Consider the following 19,899-nt stretch of genomic DNA (forward strand, 5'->3'; position numbering starts at 1 on the left):
TACTGTATAGGTACACCTCTTTATTTTTATTCAGGTCTGTGGGAATTACAAACATATGTTGTTTTCTGTATTAATCTGCTAATATATTTTCACTACATATGCACGGTAGGTACATAAAAGAGAATATCCACGGTATCTTTTTTTCCTCAATCGAAGCTCTGTTTTATTTATTTACAGTCTTTAAGTGCATCCATGTTTGCAGTAATTACAACGTTAACCTAAAACAGTGGATAAAGTGGACACGATACTCCGTGAAAGTGTTCAAATGGAACATTGTGTGTTTTTGTTTCTTAATACATGTATATGTATATTGTATATATATATATATATGTAAAAACTCATTGAATAACGTGTTTTACATGAGCAGATAATACGATTTTCTGTTAGTGTATTCGCAGTTGTTTTATAAGCGAATAATTTAGAAAAACTGTAATGCAAAAATCGTAAAAGCGCGAGCTTAGCTAAGAATTTAAAATATAGGTCAACTATTTTAGAGGGAGTGTCAAAATAGTATTTTATTTGTGCATTGTAATATTATATGTTCATGCGAAATAAATTGTGTAACACATAAATTCATAATATACATTTATATATATATATATATATATATACTGTGTTACGAAATATGAAAACATTTATGAAACTGATCGTTCATTTGAATTGCTTTTGTTGTTTATAAATTGCTGAGAAAAATAATCGGATGGATATCAATATGTATGATATGTATATGATTAAAAATATCGTATATACTTTTTACATGAATTTATTATTCCATAATAAACAAGAGAAAATGCAGAGACATTATCAAATATTGTAAAACCTGGCCTATTTCCAAATAATTAATACTTATACACGTTTTAGTTAAATAATTACATTACTCTCCGCATTAGCGAGAAAAATATTCTTCATAGTAGTTTTCTTGTTAATACAAAATAATGGTAAAAAAACTTCAAGATGGTGTAAATTAAATAGCAGTTTTTATGTAAAAGCTGAGGTATTCTGTATTAAATCGACTCGCTTGAACATTAATAGTAAGGAAGTAAAAGTAAGGAAATTACCTCTAAAAAACTGCTTATAAGTACAAATTATATTAATGTATGTTTAAATCAATAAAAATAGAATACATTTTATTATAACTTTGTTGTCTGGAAATAATAAATTATTCTGAATAAACAATCAGGAAGCTATAACCTGATAGCCATACCAAAACATATCTCATATTATTTCAGTGTCACTATAGGTCTATAGTTCCACATCCATACAAACTATACTAGTGATCCTCAAACACACACAAATTTACAAACTAATTTAACCAAACTTTGAATGTTTATCTTAACGTATTTCAATATAATTATTGTAATTTACTTCAAAGATATAACACGTTTTTATGACAGTTAAATGACTATATTATTACAAATGCTACGGATTTGTATAAATAAAATAAAATGCATTTTCCTAATCAGAATGTACAACTAAAAACAGTTTTTTTTTTTTTTTAATACAGTTTTATACTTAACAATATTATATTAAATTATACATTGTTATCCTGAATTGCAAAAACTATATTATTCGTGTATTATAATATCTAATATTATAGTTTATTCATTTATAATTATTATTTTTAAGCATTAGAAGTTTTTACTTCAAAACTCTACTCAGTAGCAGCACAACAACGCAAGGATAGTTGTTTATAAACTTTACGTGATTATATATAATAAAAAAAAACTATTGGTTCCATATTCTATATTCATAAAAAAATGTTCTCAACAACTTTTTTTCAGAATATTATGTTATTGTAAATACGGTTGCTATAATATTAAATATGTATAAACACCATGTGTATAATAAAATTAATAATATAATATATTATATATTATGATATTATGAAGAATAGGAAATTTGAGTATACTCATCATATTAAATATATGTACTTTCAACGCAGATGTTAAAAAAAATACACATAGAAACGTGTTGTTATGTTAAAAACATTGACTGTGCTTTAAAAGGTAATAATGTTAGGTAGACTTTAGGCAGAAATTCATTCATTAATTTAACACACTTATTTATTATTCCCCATCGATAACGATCAAAGTATGTTTATACTAAATTTAATTTTTATGAAACTATACAATATACATTTTTAGTAATAATATTTTGCGATTTAAAAAAAATGGAACTTTTAATATTACACGTTACATTAATTTAAAGATGGTTATGGTGATAGTTTTCTTACCCGTAACATAAACAAAAATAATGTGTTGTTTAATATTGCTGAATTGCGTTCAAATTAAATAAAGTACTTTCACTTGATTATAATATGGTATAAATTGCAAAAAAAAAAAAATGATGGTCATATTACTTATTACATGATTCAAGTAATATCTTAATTATAATAATCATAAAAGTTTTAACGTTCAACAGAACTTTGTATTCAAAATCTCAATATATATAATATATACACGAATATGTGTAGGGTCATACCTATGTTGTATAAATATAGTGATGTTCCGCATATTATTATGATATCCATTAAACTATAAGTTATCTTTATGACTCGTTTATTATAATATTATAATGAACGAGTAATCACACTAATATACTTATAAGATATTAATAAAATTAACTAGAGCATATAACGAGGAACACCATAAATGCAGTGTTTATTAATATTGATCAAAAAGTTATTTATTCGGTACGAACACCTACGGTATTTTTACGCAGCGAAATAAAATTCACTGTTCCATATTAAGGAAGCTGAATAGAAGCCGAAAAACTTCTTTGTCCGAGTTTTTATCCCAAACAGAACTTGCGTCTCGCGGACACGCGGACTGAAGCAAAGTGAAAATAAATGTTTATACCCTCTTTATAAAGCGAGCTAAACGGGTCGAAATAAAATTAAGCTTATTCTATTTTGAAAGTTTCCAATACCAGAAGTTCTCCCATCCCATCAACCGAGTTTCTCGATTACGCGCTCCCGTGTCATATTTTGGTGTCGACGGTTTTCGCTATTTCACACGGATTTGTTTTTGTTTTTTGTCAGCCCCACGCGGCCGTCGTAGAATATATCCTAGCTGTCGAAGTCAATGTTTCTTTACCCAATGAAATGGTTTCGATTTTCAGAAGGATATATATTTATTGCGCTAAGCCATTTATTCCGAATGAAACGCTGACGTCTATACCAATAAAAACACACAATCACACACACATAAACATACTCGTACACCATGTAGTATGTTTATATATATATTATATTGAAACTCTACAAGCTGTTTCAAAATTCTTTTCTACTTTTCCTGGATTTCATTTTAGTTTTGTTAAATTTATAATTGAAATTTTATCGACGGTGCTAAAACAAATTTAACGATTGTTCAATATCGTGAAATAATAATAATAACAAAAAAAAAAATACACACATACCTACCTACCTATTGTGGATGTGTTTGGAATGTATGAAAACCAACCATTTTATAAACGTGATAAAAATAAAGCTATTATATTTTGGTATTATTACTCTTAAAATATAATGACGAATCAAATGAATAAAATATTATTGTATTTTACGTCATCCGCTAATGTTGTCTAGTTTCTAATACCGTAATGTTCGTGATTAGACTTCTTAAACGTTTTATAATTTTTCAAAATTATTAATTTTCTTTTTCTTTATAATTACGTTTGAAAAACTTTCGTGCTCAAATACAAATAATATTAATAACCAAAAACTATCAGAGCGATTTGATCACAACTTTTAATTTTAGATTCGACATTTTTAGAGGTTAAAATTTCCATTTCATTGAGCATATTTCTGGCCGTATTACAAGTTGAAACTTAACCGGCCATTGGAAATTTATGTTCCGCACATTAATCGATAACAATTCCCTGATATATTTATTTTGACTATTTACGTTACTCAGATAACATTTTATTATAACAAAATATATAATATAACAATGCGTTTTAAAATTTACATTGGTAGTAGGTATAATATTTATAAAATGAAAAATTATGAAATAATAGATAATGATCTTATTTAATACACTATGAATAATGTTAATCTTTCTCAAAAATATAAACACATCATTTATCATATTATTGATAGCAGAAATAATAATTTACACATTTCAGTAGCTAATTGAAATATATTTTTAAACGATTCAAAAATATATTCATTACAGATAGTAAAGCGGTTTTATTTTTTATGAATCTATATTATGTTTGTTCAATGTATGTGTATTCTGTAATCACTGAAATAAGTATGTATATTTTTTTAATAATATTAGAATAAATATTGAAGTTATTTATACATCTATCAATTATTCGCCAGCCACTGTCACAAAATAGTATTTAAAATATTAATTATATATTTATATATATTTAATATACATTTTTCTGTTTGTCAACCGTTTGACACAGGTCCAGTGAATTATTCAACATCTTATTTTTTAAAAATAAAATGATAAATACAGCACACTCAATACACAAAATTATTATTAATTACGAATAAGATTCTGAGCGGAGCGAGGAAGCTATTGTTTTTACAATGATGCTTATTTTTTTTTTATTTTTATATCCTGTATACAAAATTTCTTCCAGAAGGAGTGTTTCGATTTCAACATATAGTGCCTTATCTTTTAGAAAATTAGATCAAGATGGTACTTTAAAGAGGTAATTTTTCGATTTTCTTAATAGTTATTTAATGCCACGGGAAAACCCACCGGAAAATTACGAAAAACCGCTAAAAATGGGATTTTAATTTCTAACGCTTTGTTTATCACCATAGAAACGAATCTAAAATTATAATATTTTAATATTAATTCAACTTACATGATAAAATAAATAATAACAAAATATAAAATATCCAGACTGACAAACCGTCTCCGCTCAGAATCGTTTTCTTATACAATGATATTATATCATTGAATTCAAGTCTAATACAACCATTATACAATGACCCACTTGTAATCTACTGTATAGCAGAGTGACATCCACTTACCTGCTTTTTTCAAATTTATTTTAAAAACAAACAATATGTAATTTAATTATTACAATAAGCCTGTATGCAGAATATAAATATGTTTATGACACGAGATACTTTGAAAGTAGCACCCAATAAAAACACTTTACAACGAGTATGTATTATAAATTATATAATATAATATCATAGATATGCAATTAAGGTTTCTTTTTTTTCTGAGGGGGGGAGGGCTTAATTGTTTATAGTCACAGAGACTCGTTTTAGCATCGTGCCCCCCCCCCCCTAGTATTTAAAACAGGTTGAGCTTAGAATTGTGTTTACATATTATATTTGGTTTTGATACCATTTATTTCAAATCCTACCGTGATTCATGTTAATTTGTCCGTTAATAGTATCGTGTAGTCATTAGTTTCTCCAAGTACTACAATATCATATTATCAGCATGGGCTAAGTTTGACACTGTTTAACCGGCGTAAATTCTTTCATATTTTAATATTTACAATATATGCTTTGAACTACTACCTCCAGTGCATTGTTATTGCAGAGTAAAGGAGAGAGTAAATTACCTTATTTTAGTCCAACGGTGGCCTTAAACTCTTCAGAGTGAATTAGTCTGAATCTGAAAGCTGTCCATGCTCTGGGTGGTTTCACTCTATCTAAAGCACTAACAAACTAACAAATAAATTAACTTTATGTGAGCCCTTTCGCCTATTAAATTTCTCACGTCTTAGATTAGTGTTTTATTTGGCTATATACTATTACATGGACTATCTGGTTATGCATTTTCCTCCTATTGACGTCCAGATAGGATTATGGATATTTTTGTAAGTAAACTATGTATACTAACCACCATTGACATTTTTAGACATATTAGTCCCACGCCATTATCATTTGAACTTTTTTGAAGAGTTTCTATTCCAATTATTGGTCTAAAACCATCCTATTTTCGACCTTTGCATTATCGCATTAAAGTCACACCATTATAATTTTTTGCTTTTTTCTTAGGACACTTCCATTATAAATAAATTATTATAAAACCTTCTTAAATTATATTATTTTTTCTTCAGTAGGTGCTTTTGTTTGAACAGATCAAACTTCATTCGGCGATTGATAGTTTATCAATTTGCATTCTATCTGTAATTAGCATAGAGTATTGGAACCCAGTAGAATGATTATTATTAATTGAATATTTTGGATGTATTTAGCAGTAAATTCATAAATACGTGTTAGCGATAGCAATTATTTCTCTCAAAACAATAAAAAGCAATAACAACAATAAAATGTATAAATCCAATTTACCAATCGTTCATTCAACGGCAAACTGTAAAACTTTAACATCCGACCAAACGTGCGGTGGTTAGTTCGTCATATACATTAATCAGCGTTTAAGTTCCACAGATTTTGGGTTTCACAACAGACCATGTGGATGCAATAGGTACCTACTTTACTACTGTTGGCTCCGATGATGGCGAACTGCAATTAGGCAAAATTCCAAAAATCGGACACTCCTCCACGGGGACCTGACCACTAACCCACTAGGCTGGCCCATAGTAGTGTTCACTCGATCTATCAGTTACTTTTTAGGATTATTTACATGATGAGACGAGCTGAATATCATTATCGTGGACACTGAATTAACCGTATTTCCTTAGAAAGTCACGATGGACAGATGTTTTATCTATACACGACTCGTAAGATTTGAAATAAATTCGCAAATGTCACGCATTTTATTTTACTTTGTTAATATAAGTTAACTGCCGATACCATCCCTTATAGATTTTACTTAAAAAATATCATTAAATATCATTTATATACTATTAAATAATGTTTTCAAACCCAATTTCATTCACAATACAGTAATATTATACAGTTTTCTTGTTGAATAAAATTATTTAAGTATCTGTCGAATGTAGACAATAATGAGATTTTCATTAAAATAGATAAAATATCGGACATTATTGGTATATTCGTAATTAATGAAATATGTCTGTACATTATCATATCTACCATATGACCTAATAACTAAAGTCAATTTTTTATAACAATTTATTAAAATTATATAAAATACTAACTTTCAAACTTGTGATGAATTAAAAATAAGCATATACGTTGCTATTGATAAAACGTCACCTTATAATAATATATTAACTGAGATAGTATAGTTAGCTATTTTAATAAATAATAATCAAAGGGATTTTGAATTGTCACTTTCTTTATCCTATCTTTTATTATAAATTAAAACATATAATTATTACGATTGATTGGGATCGTGAGTATAGATTTATAAACGAGAGCTATAATGATTTATGATGCACCTGAGTCTGCGCGTTTTTATTAACTTCTCGTTGATGATGATTTTATTATTGAAATTGAGTGAGTATACATTAGTACAACTTCTTACCTGGTTGATGTTGCTTGACTTGAACGATGATAGAATTTGAAAGGAGAGTATTAACGATGTTAGTTTTCTTGAAATAATGTAAGTACAATTTTTGGTTTGAAATGTAAGTTATTTTAATAATTCACAACAATATATTACAAGATCTGAAATGAGTACGTTAAGTTAATAATCGCTTTATAATTTTGGTAGCGAAATAAGACGATGCGTGTGATACTGCATGAGACAGTTTTGGTTATTATGAACAGACTGATCTGAATATCAAAATGGGGGTTCTACTTATTGTATTGACCTTTGATACCTTGTTGTTCCATATTAAATCGTTGTTGTTTATTTTGTATAGGTACATGGGTATAATCAAAATATTTTATTGTAAGATTAGTGACATTTGTACATGTATATATATATATATGCTTATTACTTATTAATAGTTTTTGTACATTTTGAATAATATCAGGGTATACGGGTACAGGTATTTATTGTGGTTTTTGGTAATAACATATTTTTAATAGTATTATGATCGATAATGAATCATGAAGCTGTGTTGGCGCAATGATGTAGATATCATTACAAACTGAAACACTATATACTATTGGTATCATCGCAACGTTATAATATAATAATATTATTATGTCTCATTAAAAATTAAGAGACGGCGCAATGTATAGGCAAAACTGATACATAAATAAATGCTTTAATAATTATTTTGTTGCTTCTATCTCGGACGTAAAACATTTTGATCTAAGTACCCATTGTCCGTCGAATTATATATTTCTATAATAATTTAAACATTTTTTTTTTCTTACTTCAAGTTCCTAACATAAATAAACTATAAACTAACGCTTATAAATAAAAGCAACACACACCGTCTCGGTTCAAAATCTTTTTCGTCTGCAATGATTTTAAATAAATTCAAATTTAACACATCCATTTCTGTAGATATATTATTCATTGACAAGGTAGACACTCAACCTACTATATGGCAGAGAGACTTCCACTGTGTTTTTTTTTAAGCTAAATTTTAAATGTTGGACTACTCAGTCATTAAATATAAATACAGATCAGTATAATATAAGTTTACGCATACGTATAATATACTTATTAATAAGTATTTATCATAGCTCAAATTCTAATATTTTGCATAAGATATTCTAAATTCTTGTTAATTTAATTATATAAAAAACAATCATAGTTTTTAGTAGTTGTAAATAATTTAAGTTTATTGTATCAGTTAAATCGGGGTGGAGAGAACACAATTATTTTATAAAAATAATAAGTGCTATTAATATCTATATAATAGTGCGTTATTATGGCAATTGAATATAATTAATAATTAAAACCTTCAAATTTAAAGTTTATACGTTTTGATGGAGCAGTCTTATCCAAAATTTCCACAACAGATTGGATAACTTAATATTAAAATCGATTAATCTAATAATAGTTTTCGTTGGGAAGAAAATATTTTTGAAGTTTATAAAACCAAGATAAATCTTTTGTTTATTATTATACAATTGATAATTATTTGTGAAATTAGTTCATTAACGTTATTACGTCTTGCCGTTGTTTTGACTTTATGCAAGTGCGTTAGAATTTGAAATGTCTACCTCATTTTTTTTTCATAATGATAAATAACCAACATTTTAAACAACAAAATTCCAACTTGAAGTAGAATAATTTTCATTAAGTCAAAATTCTATTATGAATATTGATAATTTGACTATAGTAAAATGGCAAATTATTATGATAATATAACAACATTACTATATATTATTATGTAATTGCCTTGTATTCGCATATACTCGTAAAATTTAACTTTCTGCACACAACTTTTGTATAATAGTTTCTAAATTCTATAAAAGATAATATAGGTATATGTATCTAAATATTCACGTATTTAGAGGTACCATGTTTTGTTCAATTATAGAGTATATTGTATTTGTTTTTATGTACTTAAAGCTTTTCTATTATATTTTATATTTTTTTCTTTGTATTTCATGAAAATATTCAAAAATAATACTTTTAACTTTTATGTCATTATGCTTAACATTTTAAATCACTTCTTATTTAAAAATATTATTATTATTCACAGGAATCGAGGTTTTAGGCATAAAGTTGGCATTATAGTGGTGTACATAATATACAATGTGCAAATAAATAATAAAAACCATTATTTAACGTAGCAATATATTTTTATAAAAAAGTAATTAATTTATAAAAATCATAAAAATTAGCCAACATACCTATACGTTATAATCATCCTTAAATAACCCTCCTGTCTTTAAGTCTTCGAATAATCAATAAGTTATATTTGTTTAACTCTTCGGAGTTACGCAATATAACACTCAGTAATTCACTGCGAGCCATTAGGAAGAATAAATATTTCATATAATTATTATACTGTATCAAAAACAAACAACGCTGAATTAATATTGAGATTTTCGTAGTATTTTCACTAAATAATACAATAAGAGAAAGTAAAATAATCATTTTTAATTGCCATTGTTTTTGTAGGTAGTTTGTACATTGTGAAAATAAGTGAGAGAAATATGGAATGCACATATCTCAGACAAATAACATTGTGAATTGTGACGGATACGTATACTTGACGTGTATTAATGGTTGAAACAAACAAAATATATAACACACATGCGCCGCAATACCAATTGAAGGCACGATGAAAGCACACGAATTAAAGTAGTACAAGATAGCTATTATAAACAGAGAAATAAACTTCTTGAAAAAAAAAAACTTTTACTTATATTTTGCATATTATTCTGTAGGAATTGGTCCGGAGTTAAGGTAAATAGGTTATTTCGATATATTATCTCTCGCCCTTTCTCTTTCACCCTTTCTCCCTCACTACTATCTCTCTCTCTCTCTCTCTCTCTCTCTCTCTCTCTCTCTCTCTCTCTCTCTGCTTTCTCTCATTCTCTGGCTCTCTCTATCTACACATTCAATATCTCTGTCTATTACTCTCCTAATTTAATATAAATATATATATATATATATTAGTTTGTTATGAATGGGTTTACGGATTACTGAATTTACTTGGGAGGAGTTGAAGATGGAACACTGACTCTAATTAATGGTATTCGATGATTATTATTATACCTCAAGATCATTTCAGATTAAATATACTTAGTTGAAATTACCCCGAACAATATTGTATTAAAACATTCCAAAATCCAATAGTACTATTATTTTAACTAGCAATTCAAATAATCGGTACTTTGGTGTCATTCTTTATAGGTAATAATAAAAATAACTTGACATTCATACTATACATTGTTATTACATATACCCAAACTAACTAAAAATTGTTTTTTAAATGTTCTTTAAAATCTTAAAATCTTGAATGGTGTAAAAATTGTGGGTTAATATATATATAATATATGTAGGTTATTCAATACTCACCAACATATTATATTAATATCAATTTAAAAAATACTATAATGATATAAAATGCAATATGTTAATTTATTTAATTATTTATTATTCGAATAAATTGAAACTTCAGTTTTTTAAATACCATTGTAGTTATTTAAATAAAAATATAATTTATTCAAATTAATATGAAAAATAAAATAAATGAACTCAATGTCTAATGGAAGATTGATTCATGAATATAATACATTTTATGTTTTAATATGATCAAACGCATGATTACAAAAAAACTTATATTTTTTTTCAAAATATTATATTAATTATAAAAATTATTTTATAACGAAACAATAACAATCAATATAGGCATACCTTAATGGATAATTCGTGATATTTTAGTTTTAAAGTTATGGTTTATATAATTTATTACTGATCCAGAAGTAAAATTATTTGAAATTCATCAATGAAAATGTACTTTTATTATAGCAATTAAATGTATTCAAAACAATAGGCGTATTAAGTTCTTATAATTTAATAATTTATTTGACTTCATTAAACAGATACGTGGTGTTTTTTTTTCATTAGTTCATTATTTTGTTACTGATTTCATTTTAAATAAATCTGATTTAAACGGTGTACGATATTATTATACATCATAACTATTATAGTATAAATAATTTTAAAAAAGTTATTATTATTTTTTATCCTGTCAAAGGCAATCGTAATTTAATTTCTTTAAAAAAAAAAAAAAAATTCGTATTGATCATAGATTCACATCATTATCATTGCTAAATGCTAATAGTATTAAGTCATTGCAAATGTATAAGTACACAATCAAAACTTACGAATACGTTTTATTGATTAATGTTGTTAATATATATGTAAAGTATATGAACAAAACGATGTTAACTTGGGGATATTCATGCTAATTTTACGCATCAAATTAAAGTTTCTAAAAGACTAATGTTAGATAACAAATTACTATTATACATTTTACGGTGGAATTATTTAAAGAAGAATTAAGTTAATTTATATAAGCTTTATACTATTTTATCGAGTTTGAAGTCAGTAATAAGCTAATATAAACTAATTGATTAGGTACTTATTGAATAACAATAACTAATTTAACTTTATACAAAATTAATCCTAATTTTGTTTCTTTTATACAATAGACTTTCACATAATTTAGTGTTTTGAATCACATAATTAACGAAATCGATCTTGAGAACTTAATATTTATATTACATATAAAAACTAATAATTATACAAATGTATTAATCACAACACAATAATATATAATATCGAATGTTATTTGTCGGATCGGATAACAATAATTATTATAAATGTATATTTTTAGTGAAAAAATAATACGCCCACATAATATTGTATAGATTTTTAGGAGGAAAGGTGTACAGTAAGTTACTATCGAATGAATCCTAGCATACACGCGTATTCCCTCCTAAAATAAATTATTTAACTTTGTTACCTAATCTAAATTGATTAAAACTCACACGATTATGATACTTAACAATAGATATTTTTTTTTACTTCAAAAGGTGTAGCGCGTGTTGGTACATAATATTGTGGCTAGAACGAACTTCAATGTCGTGGCCATTAGCATTAGGTTTAAAAAATTACCATTTTCTATTCAACGGACGTTGTTTAATACATTTCAAACCCCTTTTTTCCCACTCCGAGTACAAACTACCCCGATACCATATTATTCTAGAATATTGACATGACACGACGCATAACATTAACGGTGTCGAAAAGCCAGTGGACGTTATCATTCATACCATCGAGTTTGCGCGAGCCCACGTGTGTGGGAGTGTGTGTCGTATAAATGAAGGGTTACTTACTGAATATGGATTAGTCTATACAGTTGTGTGTACCCGTTGGTCACGCATGGCGCACATGTACCACGGCAGTGCGTGGCGTTTGTAGCGGGCACATCCGACGACGAAACTGCGACGATCACTGTGCGTTTTTCTGATGATGTACCGACCTCGTTTTCGCGCCCCGTCGCACGTTATTTCAACGGCTCAATCTTCTCTGGGGTGAAGATTAACGCCGGGTCAGGTATAGAACAACTGTCAAAAATAAACGGTAATAAACCGTCGCTCCAACCCACCCACCCACCAACTGGCCAACTGCCCACTAAGGTTATTACTACTTTATAACAATAATAATAGTTATAATAGTAATATGGTCTATGGCGAGACTTTTTTTCCCTTGCGAGAGAGTTAATTTATAATAAACTCTTACGGGACGCGACGTGCACTCCGCAGGCGTTAGATGACGAAAACTTTCGCGAAACATTGTTGTTAATATAGGTAGACGTTAAAGTTGTTCGTGTTGATGGATTATTACAATAATTATGCGCACAGAGAACGGTAATAAGTATAACGATATAATCAATATGTGTACACCACAGTGATATTAGCCATACGACGAGAATATTACGAGATATTATTATGTAAAATATACGCACGTTATTGAGAATATCTGTTATAAACAGTATAGTTTACTGTACGAATTATGAATAATGACTTTAAATTCAAATATTAATACAATTATTTATTGAGAGACAATGTCTCATTTTAGAAGTTGTATATCTTCTAACATATTTCTCAAATAACCGATGGCGTTTGATTTATTTGTTATTTAAATTATTATCATAGAGATTGATAGATAGTGGCTATACTATGCAAATACTACCTATTGTGAACGATATAAATTAAAAACATATAATGACATAATTTAATTAAGTCATTAAAATATTTAATTAACTTAATTATTTTATCAAACAAAGGAAAATAATTTACTGTGTTATATTGTAACCACCAATATCATTGTTGGCTAAGAATAAACATTTTCTTTATTTGGTATGCTTTATACTACAGATGGATAATGCAAATAATATGTAACGCTAACAACTTTTACTTTTTAGATATATTTATTTATTTATAATATATTCATAAAATACCTAAGAAATTTTAATAATAGTAATTGTTAAAATTATTCATCGATTACATAAATACTAACTGTCAAATTAATACGATACTGGATTATAATAATAGTATTCACAAAAGTATACCACTGATCAATATCTATGTCTTCTCCACAATCGCCAGTTCACGTGACAGTCAACAACCAATATCCAAGTATCTATACCACGTTTAAGTGCAAAACATTACCAGTACATTAGCCACCATGTAAAAGAGCCGCCCCAGTATGTTGGCGGGCAGAGCGACAGTCAGTTGGAAGATTTCCGTCATCCGATCAACCAAAGAATATTGTCGTATGGGACTTATATATCCTCCAGTTTGTTTCTATAATTTATATTGCTCTTTCCTGTCTGAATTTATATTTCCACAATATATTATATGCATCATCATTTGTCAATAATCAGAGAGTATTAATATTTTATTTATCAATATTAATCAGTTATGTATCCTGCACTTCTATCCACCTATTACAGCTGACATCGAACAGACCTCGTCCGAGTGTAAATATTTCAACTTTTTATGTAGAACATTTAAAACAATATAACAGTTGATATATTTTAAAATACAAGACTGCGTATAAGAGTAAAGAAATAATAATCACCTTAAAATTAGTTTCCAACGACAGTTGATATTTAAAATAAAGCTACCTACTAAATAATAAGCAAAACAGAAATAATAATCTGTTTAGTTTATGTTCTCACTAATGAGATATATTGATACAATATTCATGTAAACCTACAACCAGATTTGTCCCTGCACGGCCTGCATGTTTATTAGGAAAGTTCTAAAAAGTTAACACGGTCGAAAGCATCCCACCATTAAGAATATTGTCCATATAGACGTATTGCATAGCCGCATAGGTATACATTCGTCTAAAATGGAATATTTCCAAGCCAGATCTACAATATATTATGTATATCATAATGACGAAAAAAAAAATCGGAGTCCGCGTCCAAAAATCAATGCGATAGAACAAATAAATTGACATATCTTTCGATCTGCCTCCTATGGTTGACACCTCATTAGTCTCACCTACAAAATATACTCAACCGGCTGCAGCTTGGACTCTATATTCATGGTATCCCTATTATGAAAATGTACATAAAAACGTGTCTTATTTATTCAAAGTTACCAAACGTATTATAAGGATGCAGCAGTAAAGTATAAAAATAACCCGAATTCGTTCTGTAAAACGGTGCTTTAAATACGCCTATTGCTTTGTAATTCATCAACCTAATAACTAAATATAAACAGCTGTATTTTTCATACTGAAATTAGCGTAGGTATGTTTGTATTGTATGTATAATTTTATCATCTTTCTAAAAATATCATCCCATTTTTAGTTTGACTCCCGCGAAAATCAATACTATAATAAACAAATTAATATTTTTTGACACGATGTCCAGCAATCTGCAACTAAGTTGGATCGAAATTCTTTTTAGCCATTTATATTATATTATTTTTTAATTTACTCACTGTACCTACAACGATTAGTATACAATTCAAAACATAATTTGATAATCTATATTATGAAGGTAAATGTATTTCACTAGGTAATAAGCGTTAAGAATTAAAGCTCTATAAATTATTGGTTTACCTAACCATTATTTTGGATGTCAGGAACATTACTAAATTATCTGAAAACAGTACATTTATGTTACACCGTTCCAATCTAAAATAAAACAAATATAAAATATGTTCAAACAGTAAGTTATAACTTTGTGACGTTTGAACTTTTATTACGAGTTCAAAACAGTATTTCAAAATATAATACGTATGCAATCAAAAACTGTTGTAGGTATCTATTTCAGTAAAAATACTGTCTTATATTAATAATATAAAATCCACTTAAAATTTTGTATTTTTCACATATTATAATGGAATAAAAAGGTCTGAAATTGGTTCAGAGTTTAAGTAGATATTGAGTGTTTCCATTTTCTTTAACAGTAACTTTTTTGAGGTAAATGTATATTTAATTCAAAAAATAAAAAATGTTTTAAACAATAGTAAGTTAGGTACATATATATTACATAACCTAACCTAATCCAACCCAATTGTACATACATATATATATATAAATGCTATATTGACATACTAGGATAATACCAGTGTTTATTTTTATAGTTAAAAAAATAAAACTTTTATGTACTTTACACTTATAGATTTTAATTTTACATTTCCAGATTAACACATAAGCATACGGTTTAATAGCAAGAGATTCATATTCGCTCTGATGAAAACAATATTTTGATGAAACTATAATATAGCTTACAAACGACTACCTTAATTGTTCTATAGCAATGAAACACTAAAGTTTTAAACAACGTTAATATTATTATTATTATTAAGAAATTCTAGTGAAAATTCAATATTTGAATTTTATGAAACGAGAATATTTTAAACGATAGATATAAATAATTTATATTTTATTTGATTAAAATTAAAAAATTACCAGTCAAATTAACCGCAATAAAATTATAACCGAGTTGAATTTTTCAAGAAACATTTTACTGAAAATAATATTTTAGTACATTCTGCCTCCTCGGTAATATTAAACGGGGCCAAAAATATTTTTAGCACTATAATATACTATATCTGTGCTATAATATAATGTACCTATTATACCTTTACGCTGACATCTTTGCACATACGACAATAGGACTTTGTTTCACGTATTTTGTTAATGTTTACACGTATATTAATAATAATTATACTCACACATACTTATATCATAGCATTTCATAACAATAAGTTGCTAAAACAGTTGCTGGTGCATTATTTAAAAATGAATGACCTTCACTTTTTCAGAACCAAATGAATAATGAGCGACAATTATTGATAAATCCTATTTTTAAATGTTCCGTCTTTTTGTATGTATTTCTAAATGAGAAAAATATTGTTATCGAGTCTTTGATTTAACATCATTATATATTAACTATATGAATATAGACAGTGCTCGAAGTTACATGATAATAATATTGCACAAACATAATTTATTTACAAGCAATTAAACCGTTGAAATTCGATTGATAATACAAATATATTTTAGTATCAGCATCCGAACATTCATTTCAAGACATTACAAGATATCTGTTATTTTTAGAATATCGTGTTTGTGTGAATTGTCAGCTCAAGTTTATTACATTTTTCTATTTTTCTCCTGACATGCATCTGAATCTAATCTGCATTATTTGTTTTTAATTTTGTCAGATCGAATATCCAAGGGATAACGCACACTAACAGATAGATATTGAACAAGCAAAAGAGTACAAATGTTTATTTTACATTGACAAAAGTACAGAAAAAACATACCTACACAGGCAAAATACAGTACGTAGGTACCTATTTGAAATTTACAAAATTTAAAACTTATTATATAAATTACAATTGTAAGTATGAAAATTAATTTAATATACCTAAATAGTAGTTGACTTTGTCTTCTTATTTTCATATTTCATACAACGTCTGTTTATTTATTTCCGATGTTTTACAAAACTCTAAATATTATAATTTACATTTTCCTATTTTACTTCACTTGACGTTTGCCTAAGCAACAATAGTTGATTTAGAATTAATTACGATATTTGAACGTAAACATTTTAATTTTATATTTATAATAATATTATATTAAATTGTTATGATAAATCTTTATTTAATTTGAATTAACATGTTTTAAGTTATTAATTATTACACTTGGCTTATACACATAAATCACAGGTGGACCTTTATGCTATTTCATATAAAATATACTAACTGACCACCCAACAAACGTTGTATTGCCCACAAAGATCTTTTTTGGCAGCACGCCGACGCCTAACCAAAACCAAAACCCACGGGAACACAAATAATATGTGAACATGGCTTCGATAGTTTTTGTGGTTTCCAAGATTACCGAGTACTAACAACAATTTAGATATACTAATTGTATTATTTTTAATTTGTTTCGCAGAAAATGTAAACATTTCTTTTCGAGATAAACTTCTGTGAGCATTTAAATTTTAAACTTGCTTCAATTGAATGATATCGTATAAAATAAAATAATCATATTTCAATAGTTTTCCGATAAAATACCAAGTGATATTATTAGATAGGTATGATGAAACACTTTGCAACATGATAATAATATTATAGAGAACCTTACCCGAATATAATTATAATATGACATGCCTTATACACAATTAACATGTACCCTATAGCAGCAGTTGGCTAGAACGTACGAGAGTTTACAGAATGACACATACCTGGCATTTTGGATATCGTTCGGGCACCCTCTTGACCTTCCAGCCGAGCAGAGGTGGTATGCAAATGACGCCACTGAATATCCACACGAAACCGATCATGACCATTGCCCGGGCTGGCGTGCGTTTCTTCAAATAGTCGACGGCCTGCGTGATGGACCAGTACCTGTCCAGGGCTATCAGACACAAGTTCATGATGGACGCGGTGCACAGTAGCACGTCGAGCGCGGCGTGTATGTCACACCACCAATCGCCGAATATCCAATAGCCCATCAGCTCGTTGGCCAACGAGAATGGCATGACGATTATGCCCAGGAAGAAGTCGGCCACGGCCAGGCTGGCGATAAACCAGTTCTGCACGTTTTTCAGCGCCTTCTCCGTCACGATGGCAATGATGACCAGCATGTTGCCTACGACGACGACGATCATGAGCATGATTACCACGACGGAAGCGACGACTATTTCCGGTATCGAGTACGTTGACGGGTAAACAGACTCGAAAATATAATACGTTCGGTTCGGGTCCATCGTCACGTTGGTGTCGTTTAGGTAACCCGTGCCGTTCTGGTCCACCAGGAGCCCGAACTCGTTCTGGTCGATTTTGAACACCATGCCTGACAGGCTGGATAGGTTTTCGGCCACGTCTAGCGATTCCATTATGGCAACCGTGGCAGTGGATCAATTTGACCAAAAAGAAATTAGATTATATCAATGTGATGGCCGGCGAAGGCGTGGGTGGAGGGAGAGGATGGTGATAGGCTTTAGGTGGTCATTGCAGAGGACATCACCCGTTGGTAGACTATATTGTCGACGGTAGCAAGTCGCCAATAGTCAAATTTCCTCCACGTCTGCTGGCCCGCCGGGGGTCTCTTTCTCCGGAAATCCTTCCACCAAACAAAACTCATGACCCGTTTGCGTTTTCAAATCTGGATGGTCTCTAAAAAAAAAATCGAAAAACAGACAAAATAAATGCACATGAAACATATTGTATTATAACTAGGTGACACGAGTAAAGCCTTTTGCTAACCCTCTCGGCTTTTGCGACGGGAAAACGCAGCTTAAACCATGGCATTAAGTCCACGTCACGTTTCTCTCCTAACGCCTAATGGCTAACGAGAATATTTAAATAGATTACCGATCCTTAGAGACAATTCTGGTGTACAGGCGCAATATGTTATTCCACCAAGCGAATCAACTTAATTCTATAGCTTGTTGAGTAAACTTATAATCAATTACAATTTGATACTTTGTAATTGAAATTGTATCACTATTAATGCGGAATCGTTGTATTTATTTTTTTGTTTCTACATATACTCAATTCTCCTTATTTTGGTACATATTTTTCTCTACATAATTTTATTATAATTAAAATGTTTACTATATTGTATCTTTTTTTCAAAAAATATACTGTCCTCTAATATTTAAAAAATATAGGTAGGTATACTTTCAAAATAACCATTTATGCCTAGGTACTGTTTTAAAAATCACAAAAGCTCATAATAAATTTTTTGTTATTAGTTTATTCTCTAAAAACAAATTTAAATAAAAATGGATAGCAAATAAAAATTATTGTTACTTATTATTATATTTTATAATATTACATATTATTATTCTAAATAATTTAGTGTGTATTGTTATAATATTATAGTTACCTATATGGAATTTCACAGAAATGATGTACCCACTCTCTTAGACACTAAACAAATATTAAATTGTAACTCCGTAGAGAAATATTTTCTTCCTAATTTTTTTTTTCGTTTCATTATAAAAATATATCATAACACAATAAATAAAAAATATGTTTTTGAAACAATATGTTACATTTTTATTTTGCAACCTTAATAAATTATAAAGGGATGTTATTTCAATTATACCGAGTACAATTGTATATTAAACGTGAAA

General features: G+C 28.3%; 1 protein-coding gene across 1 annotated transcript in view; it reads right to left on the reverse strand.

Moving 5' to 3' along the window:
* LOC100169547 (alpha-2Db adrenergic receptor-like) overlaps window positions 1-19,899 on the reverse strand; it is a 141,596-nt gene that overhangs the window by 88,608 nt on the left and 33,089 nt on the right. The window contains 1 exon segment of the mRNA XM_029488801.1: window positions 18,001-18,934. Within this exon segment, the coding sequence (XP_029344661.1) occupies window positions 18,001-18,654 (654 nt within the window). The 5' untranslated portion in view covers window positions 18,655-18,934.

Source organism: Acyrthosiphon pisum, chromosome A1 (genome assembly GCF_005508785.2).
Source record: "Acyrthosiphon pisum isolate AL4f chromosome A1, pea_aphid_22Mar2018_4r6ur, whole genome shotgun sequence".
NCBI lineage: Eukaryota > Metazoa > Arthropoda > Insecta > Hemiptera > Aphididae > Acyrthosiphon > Acyrthosiphon pisum.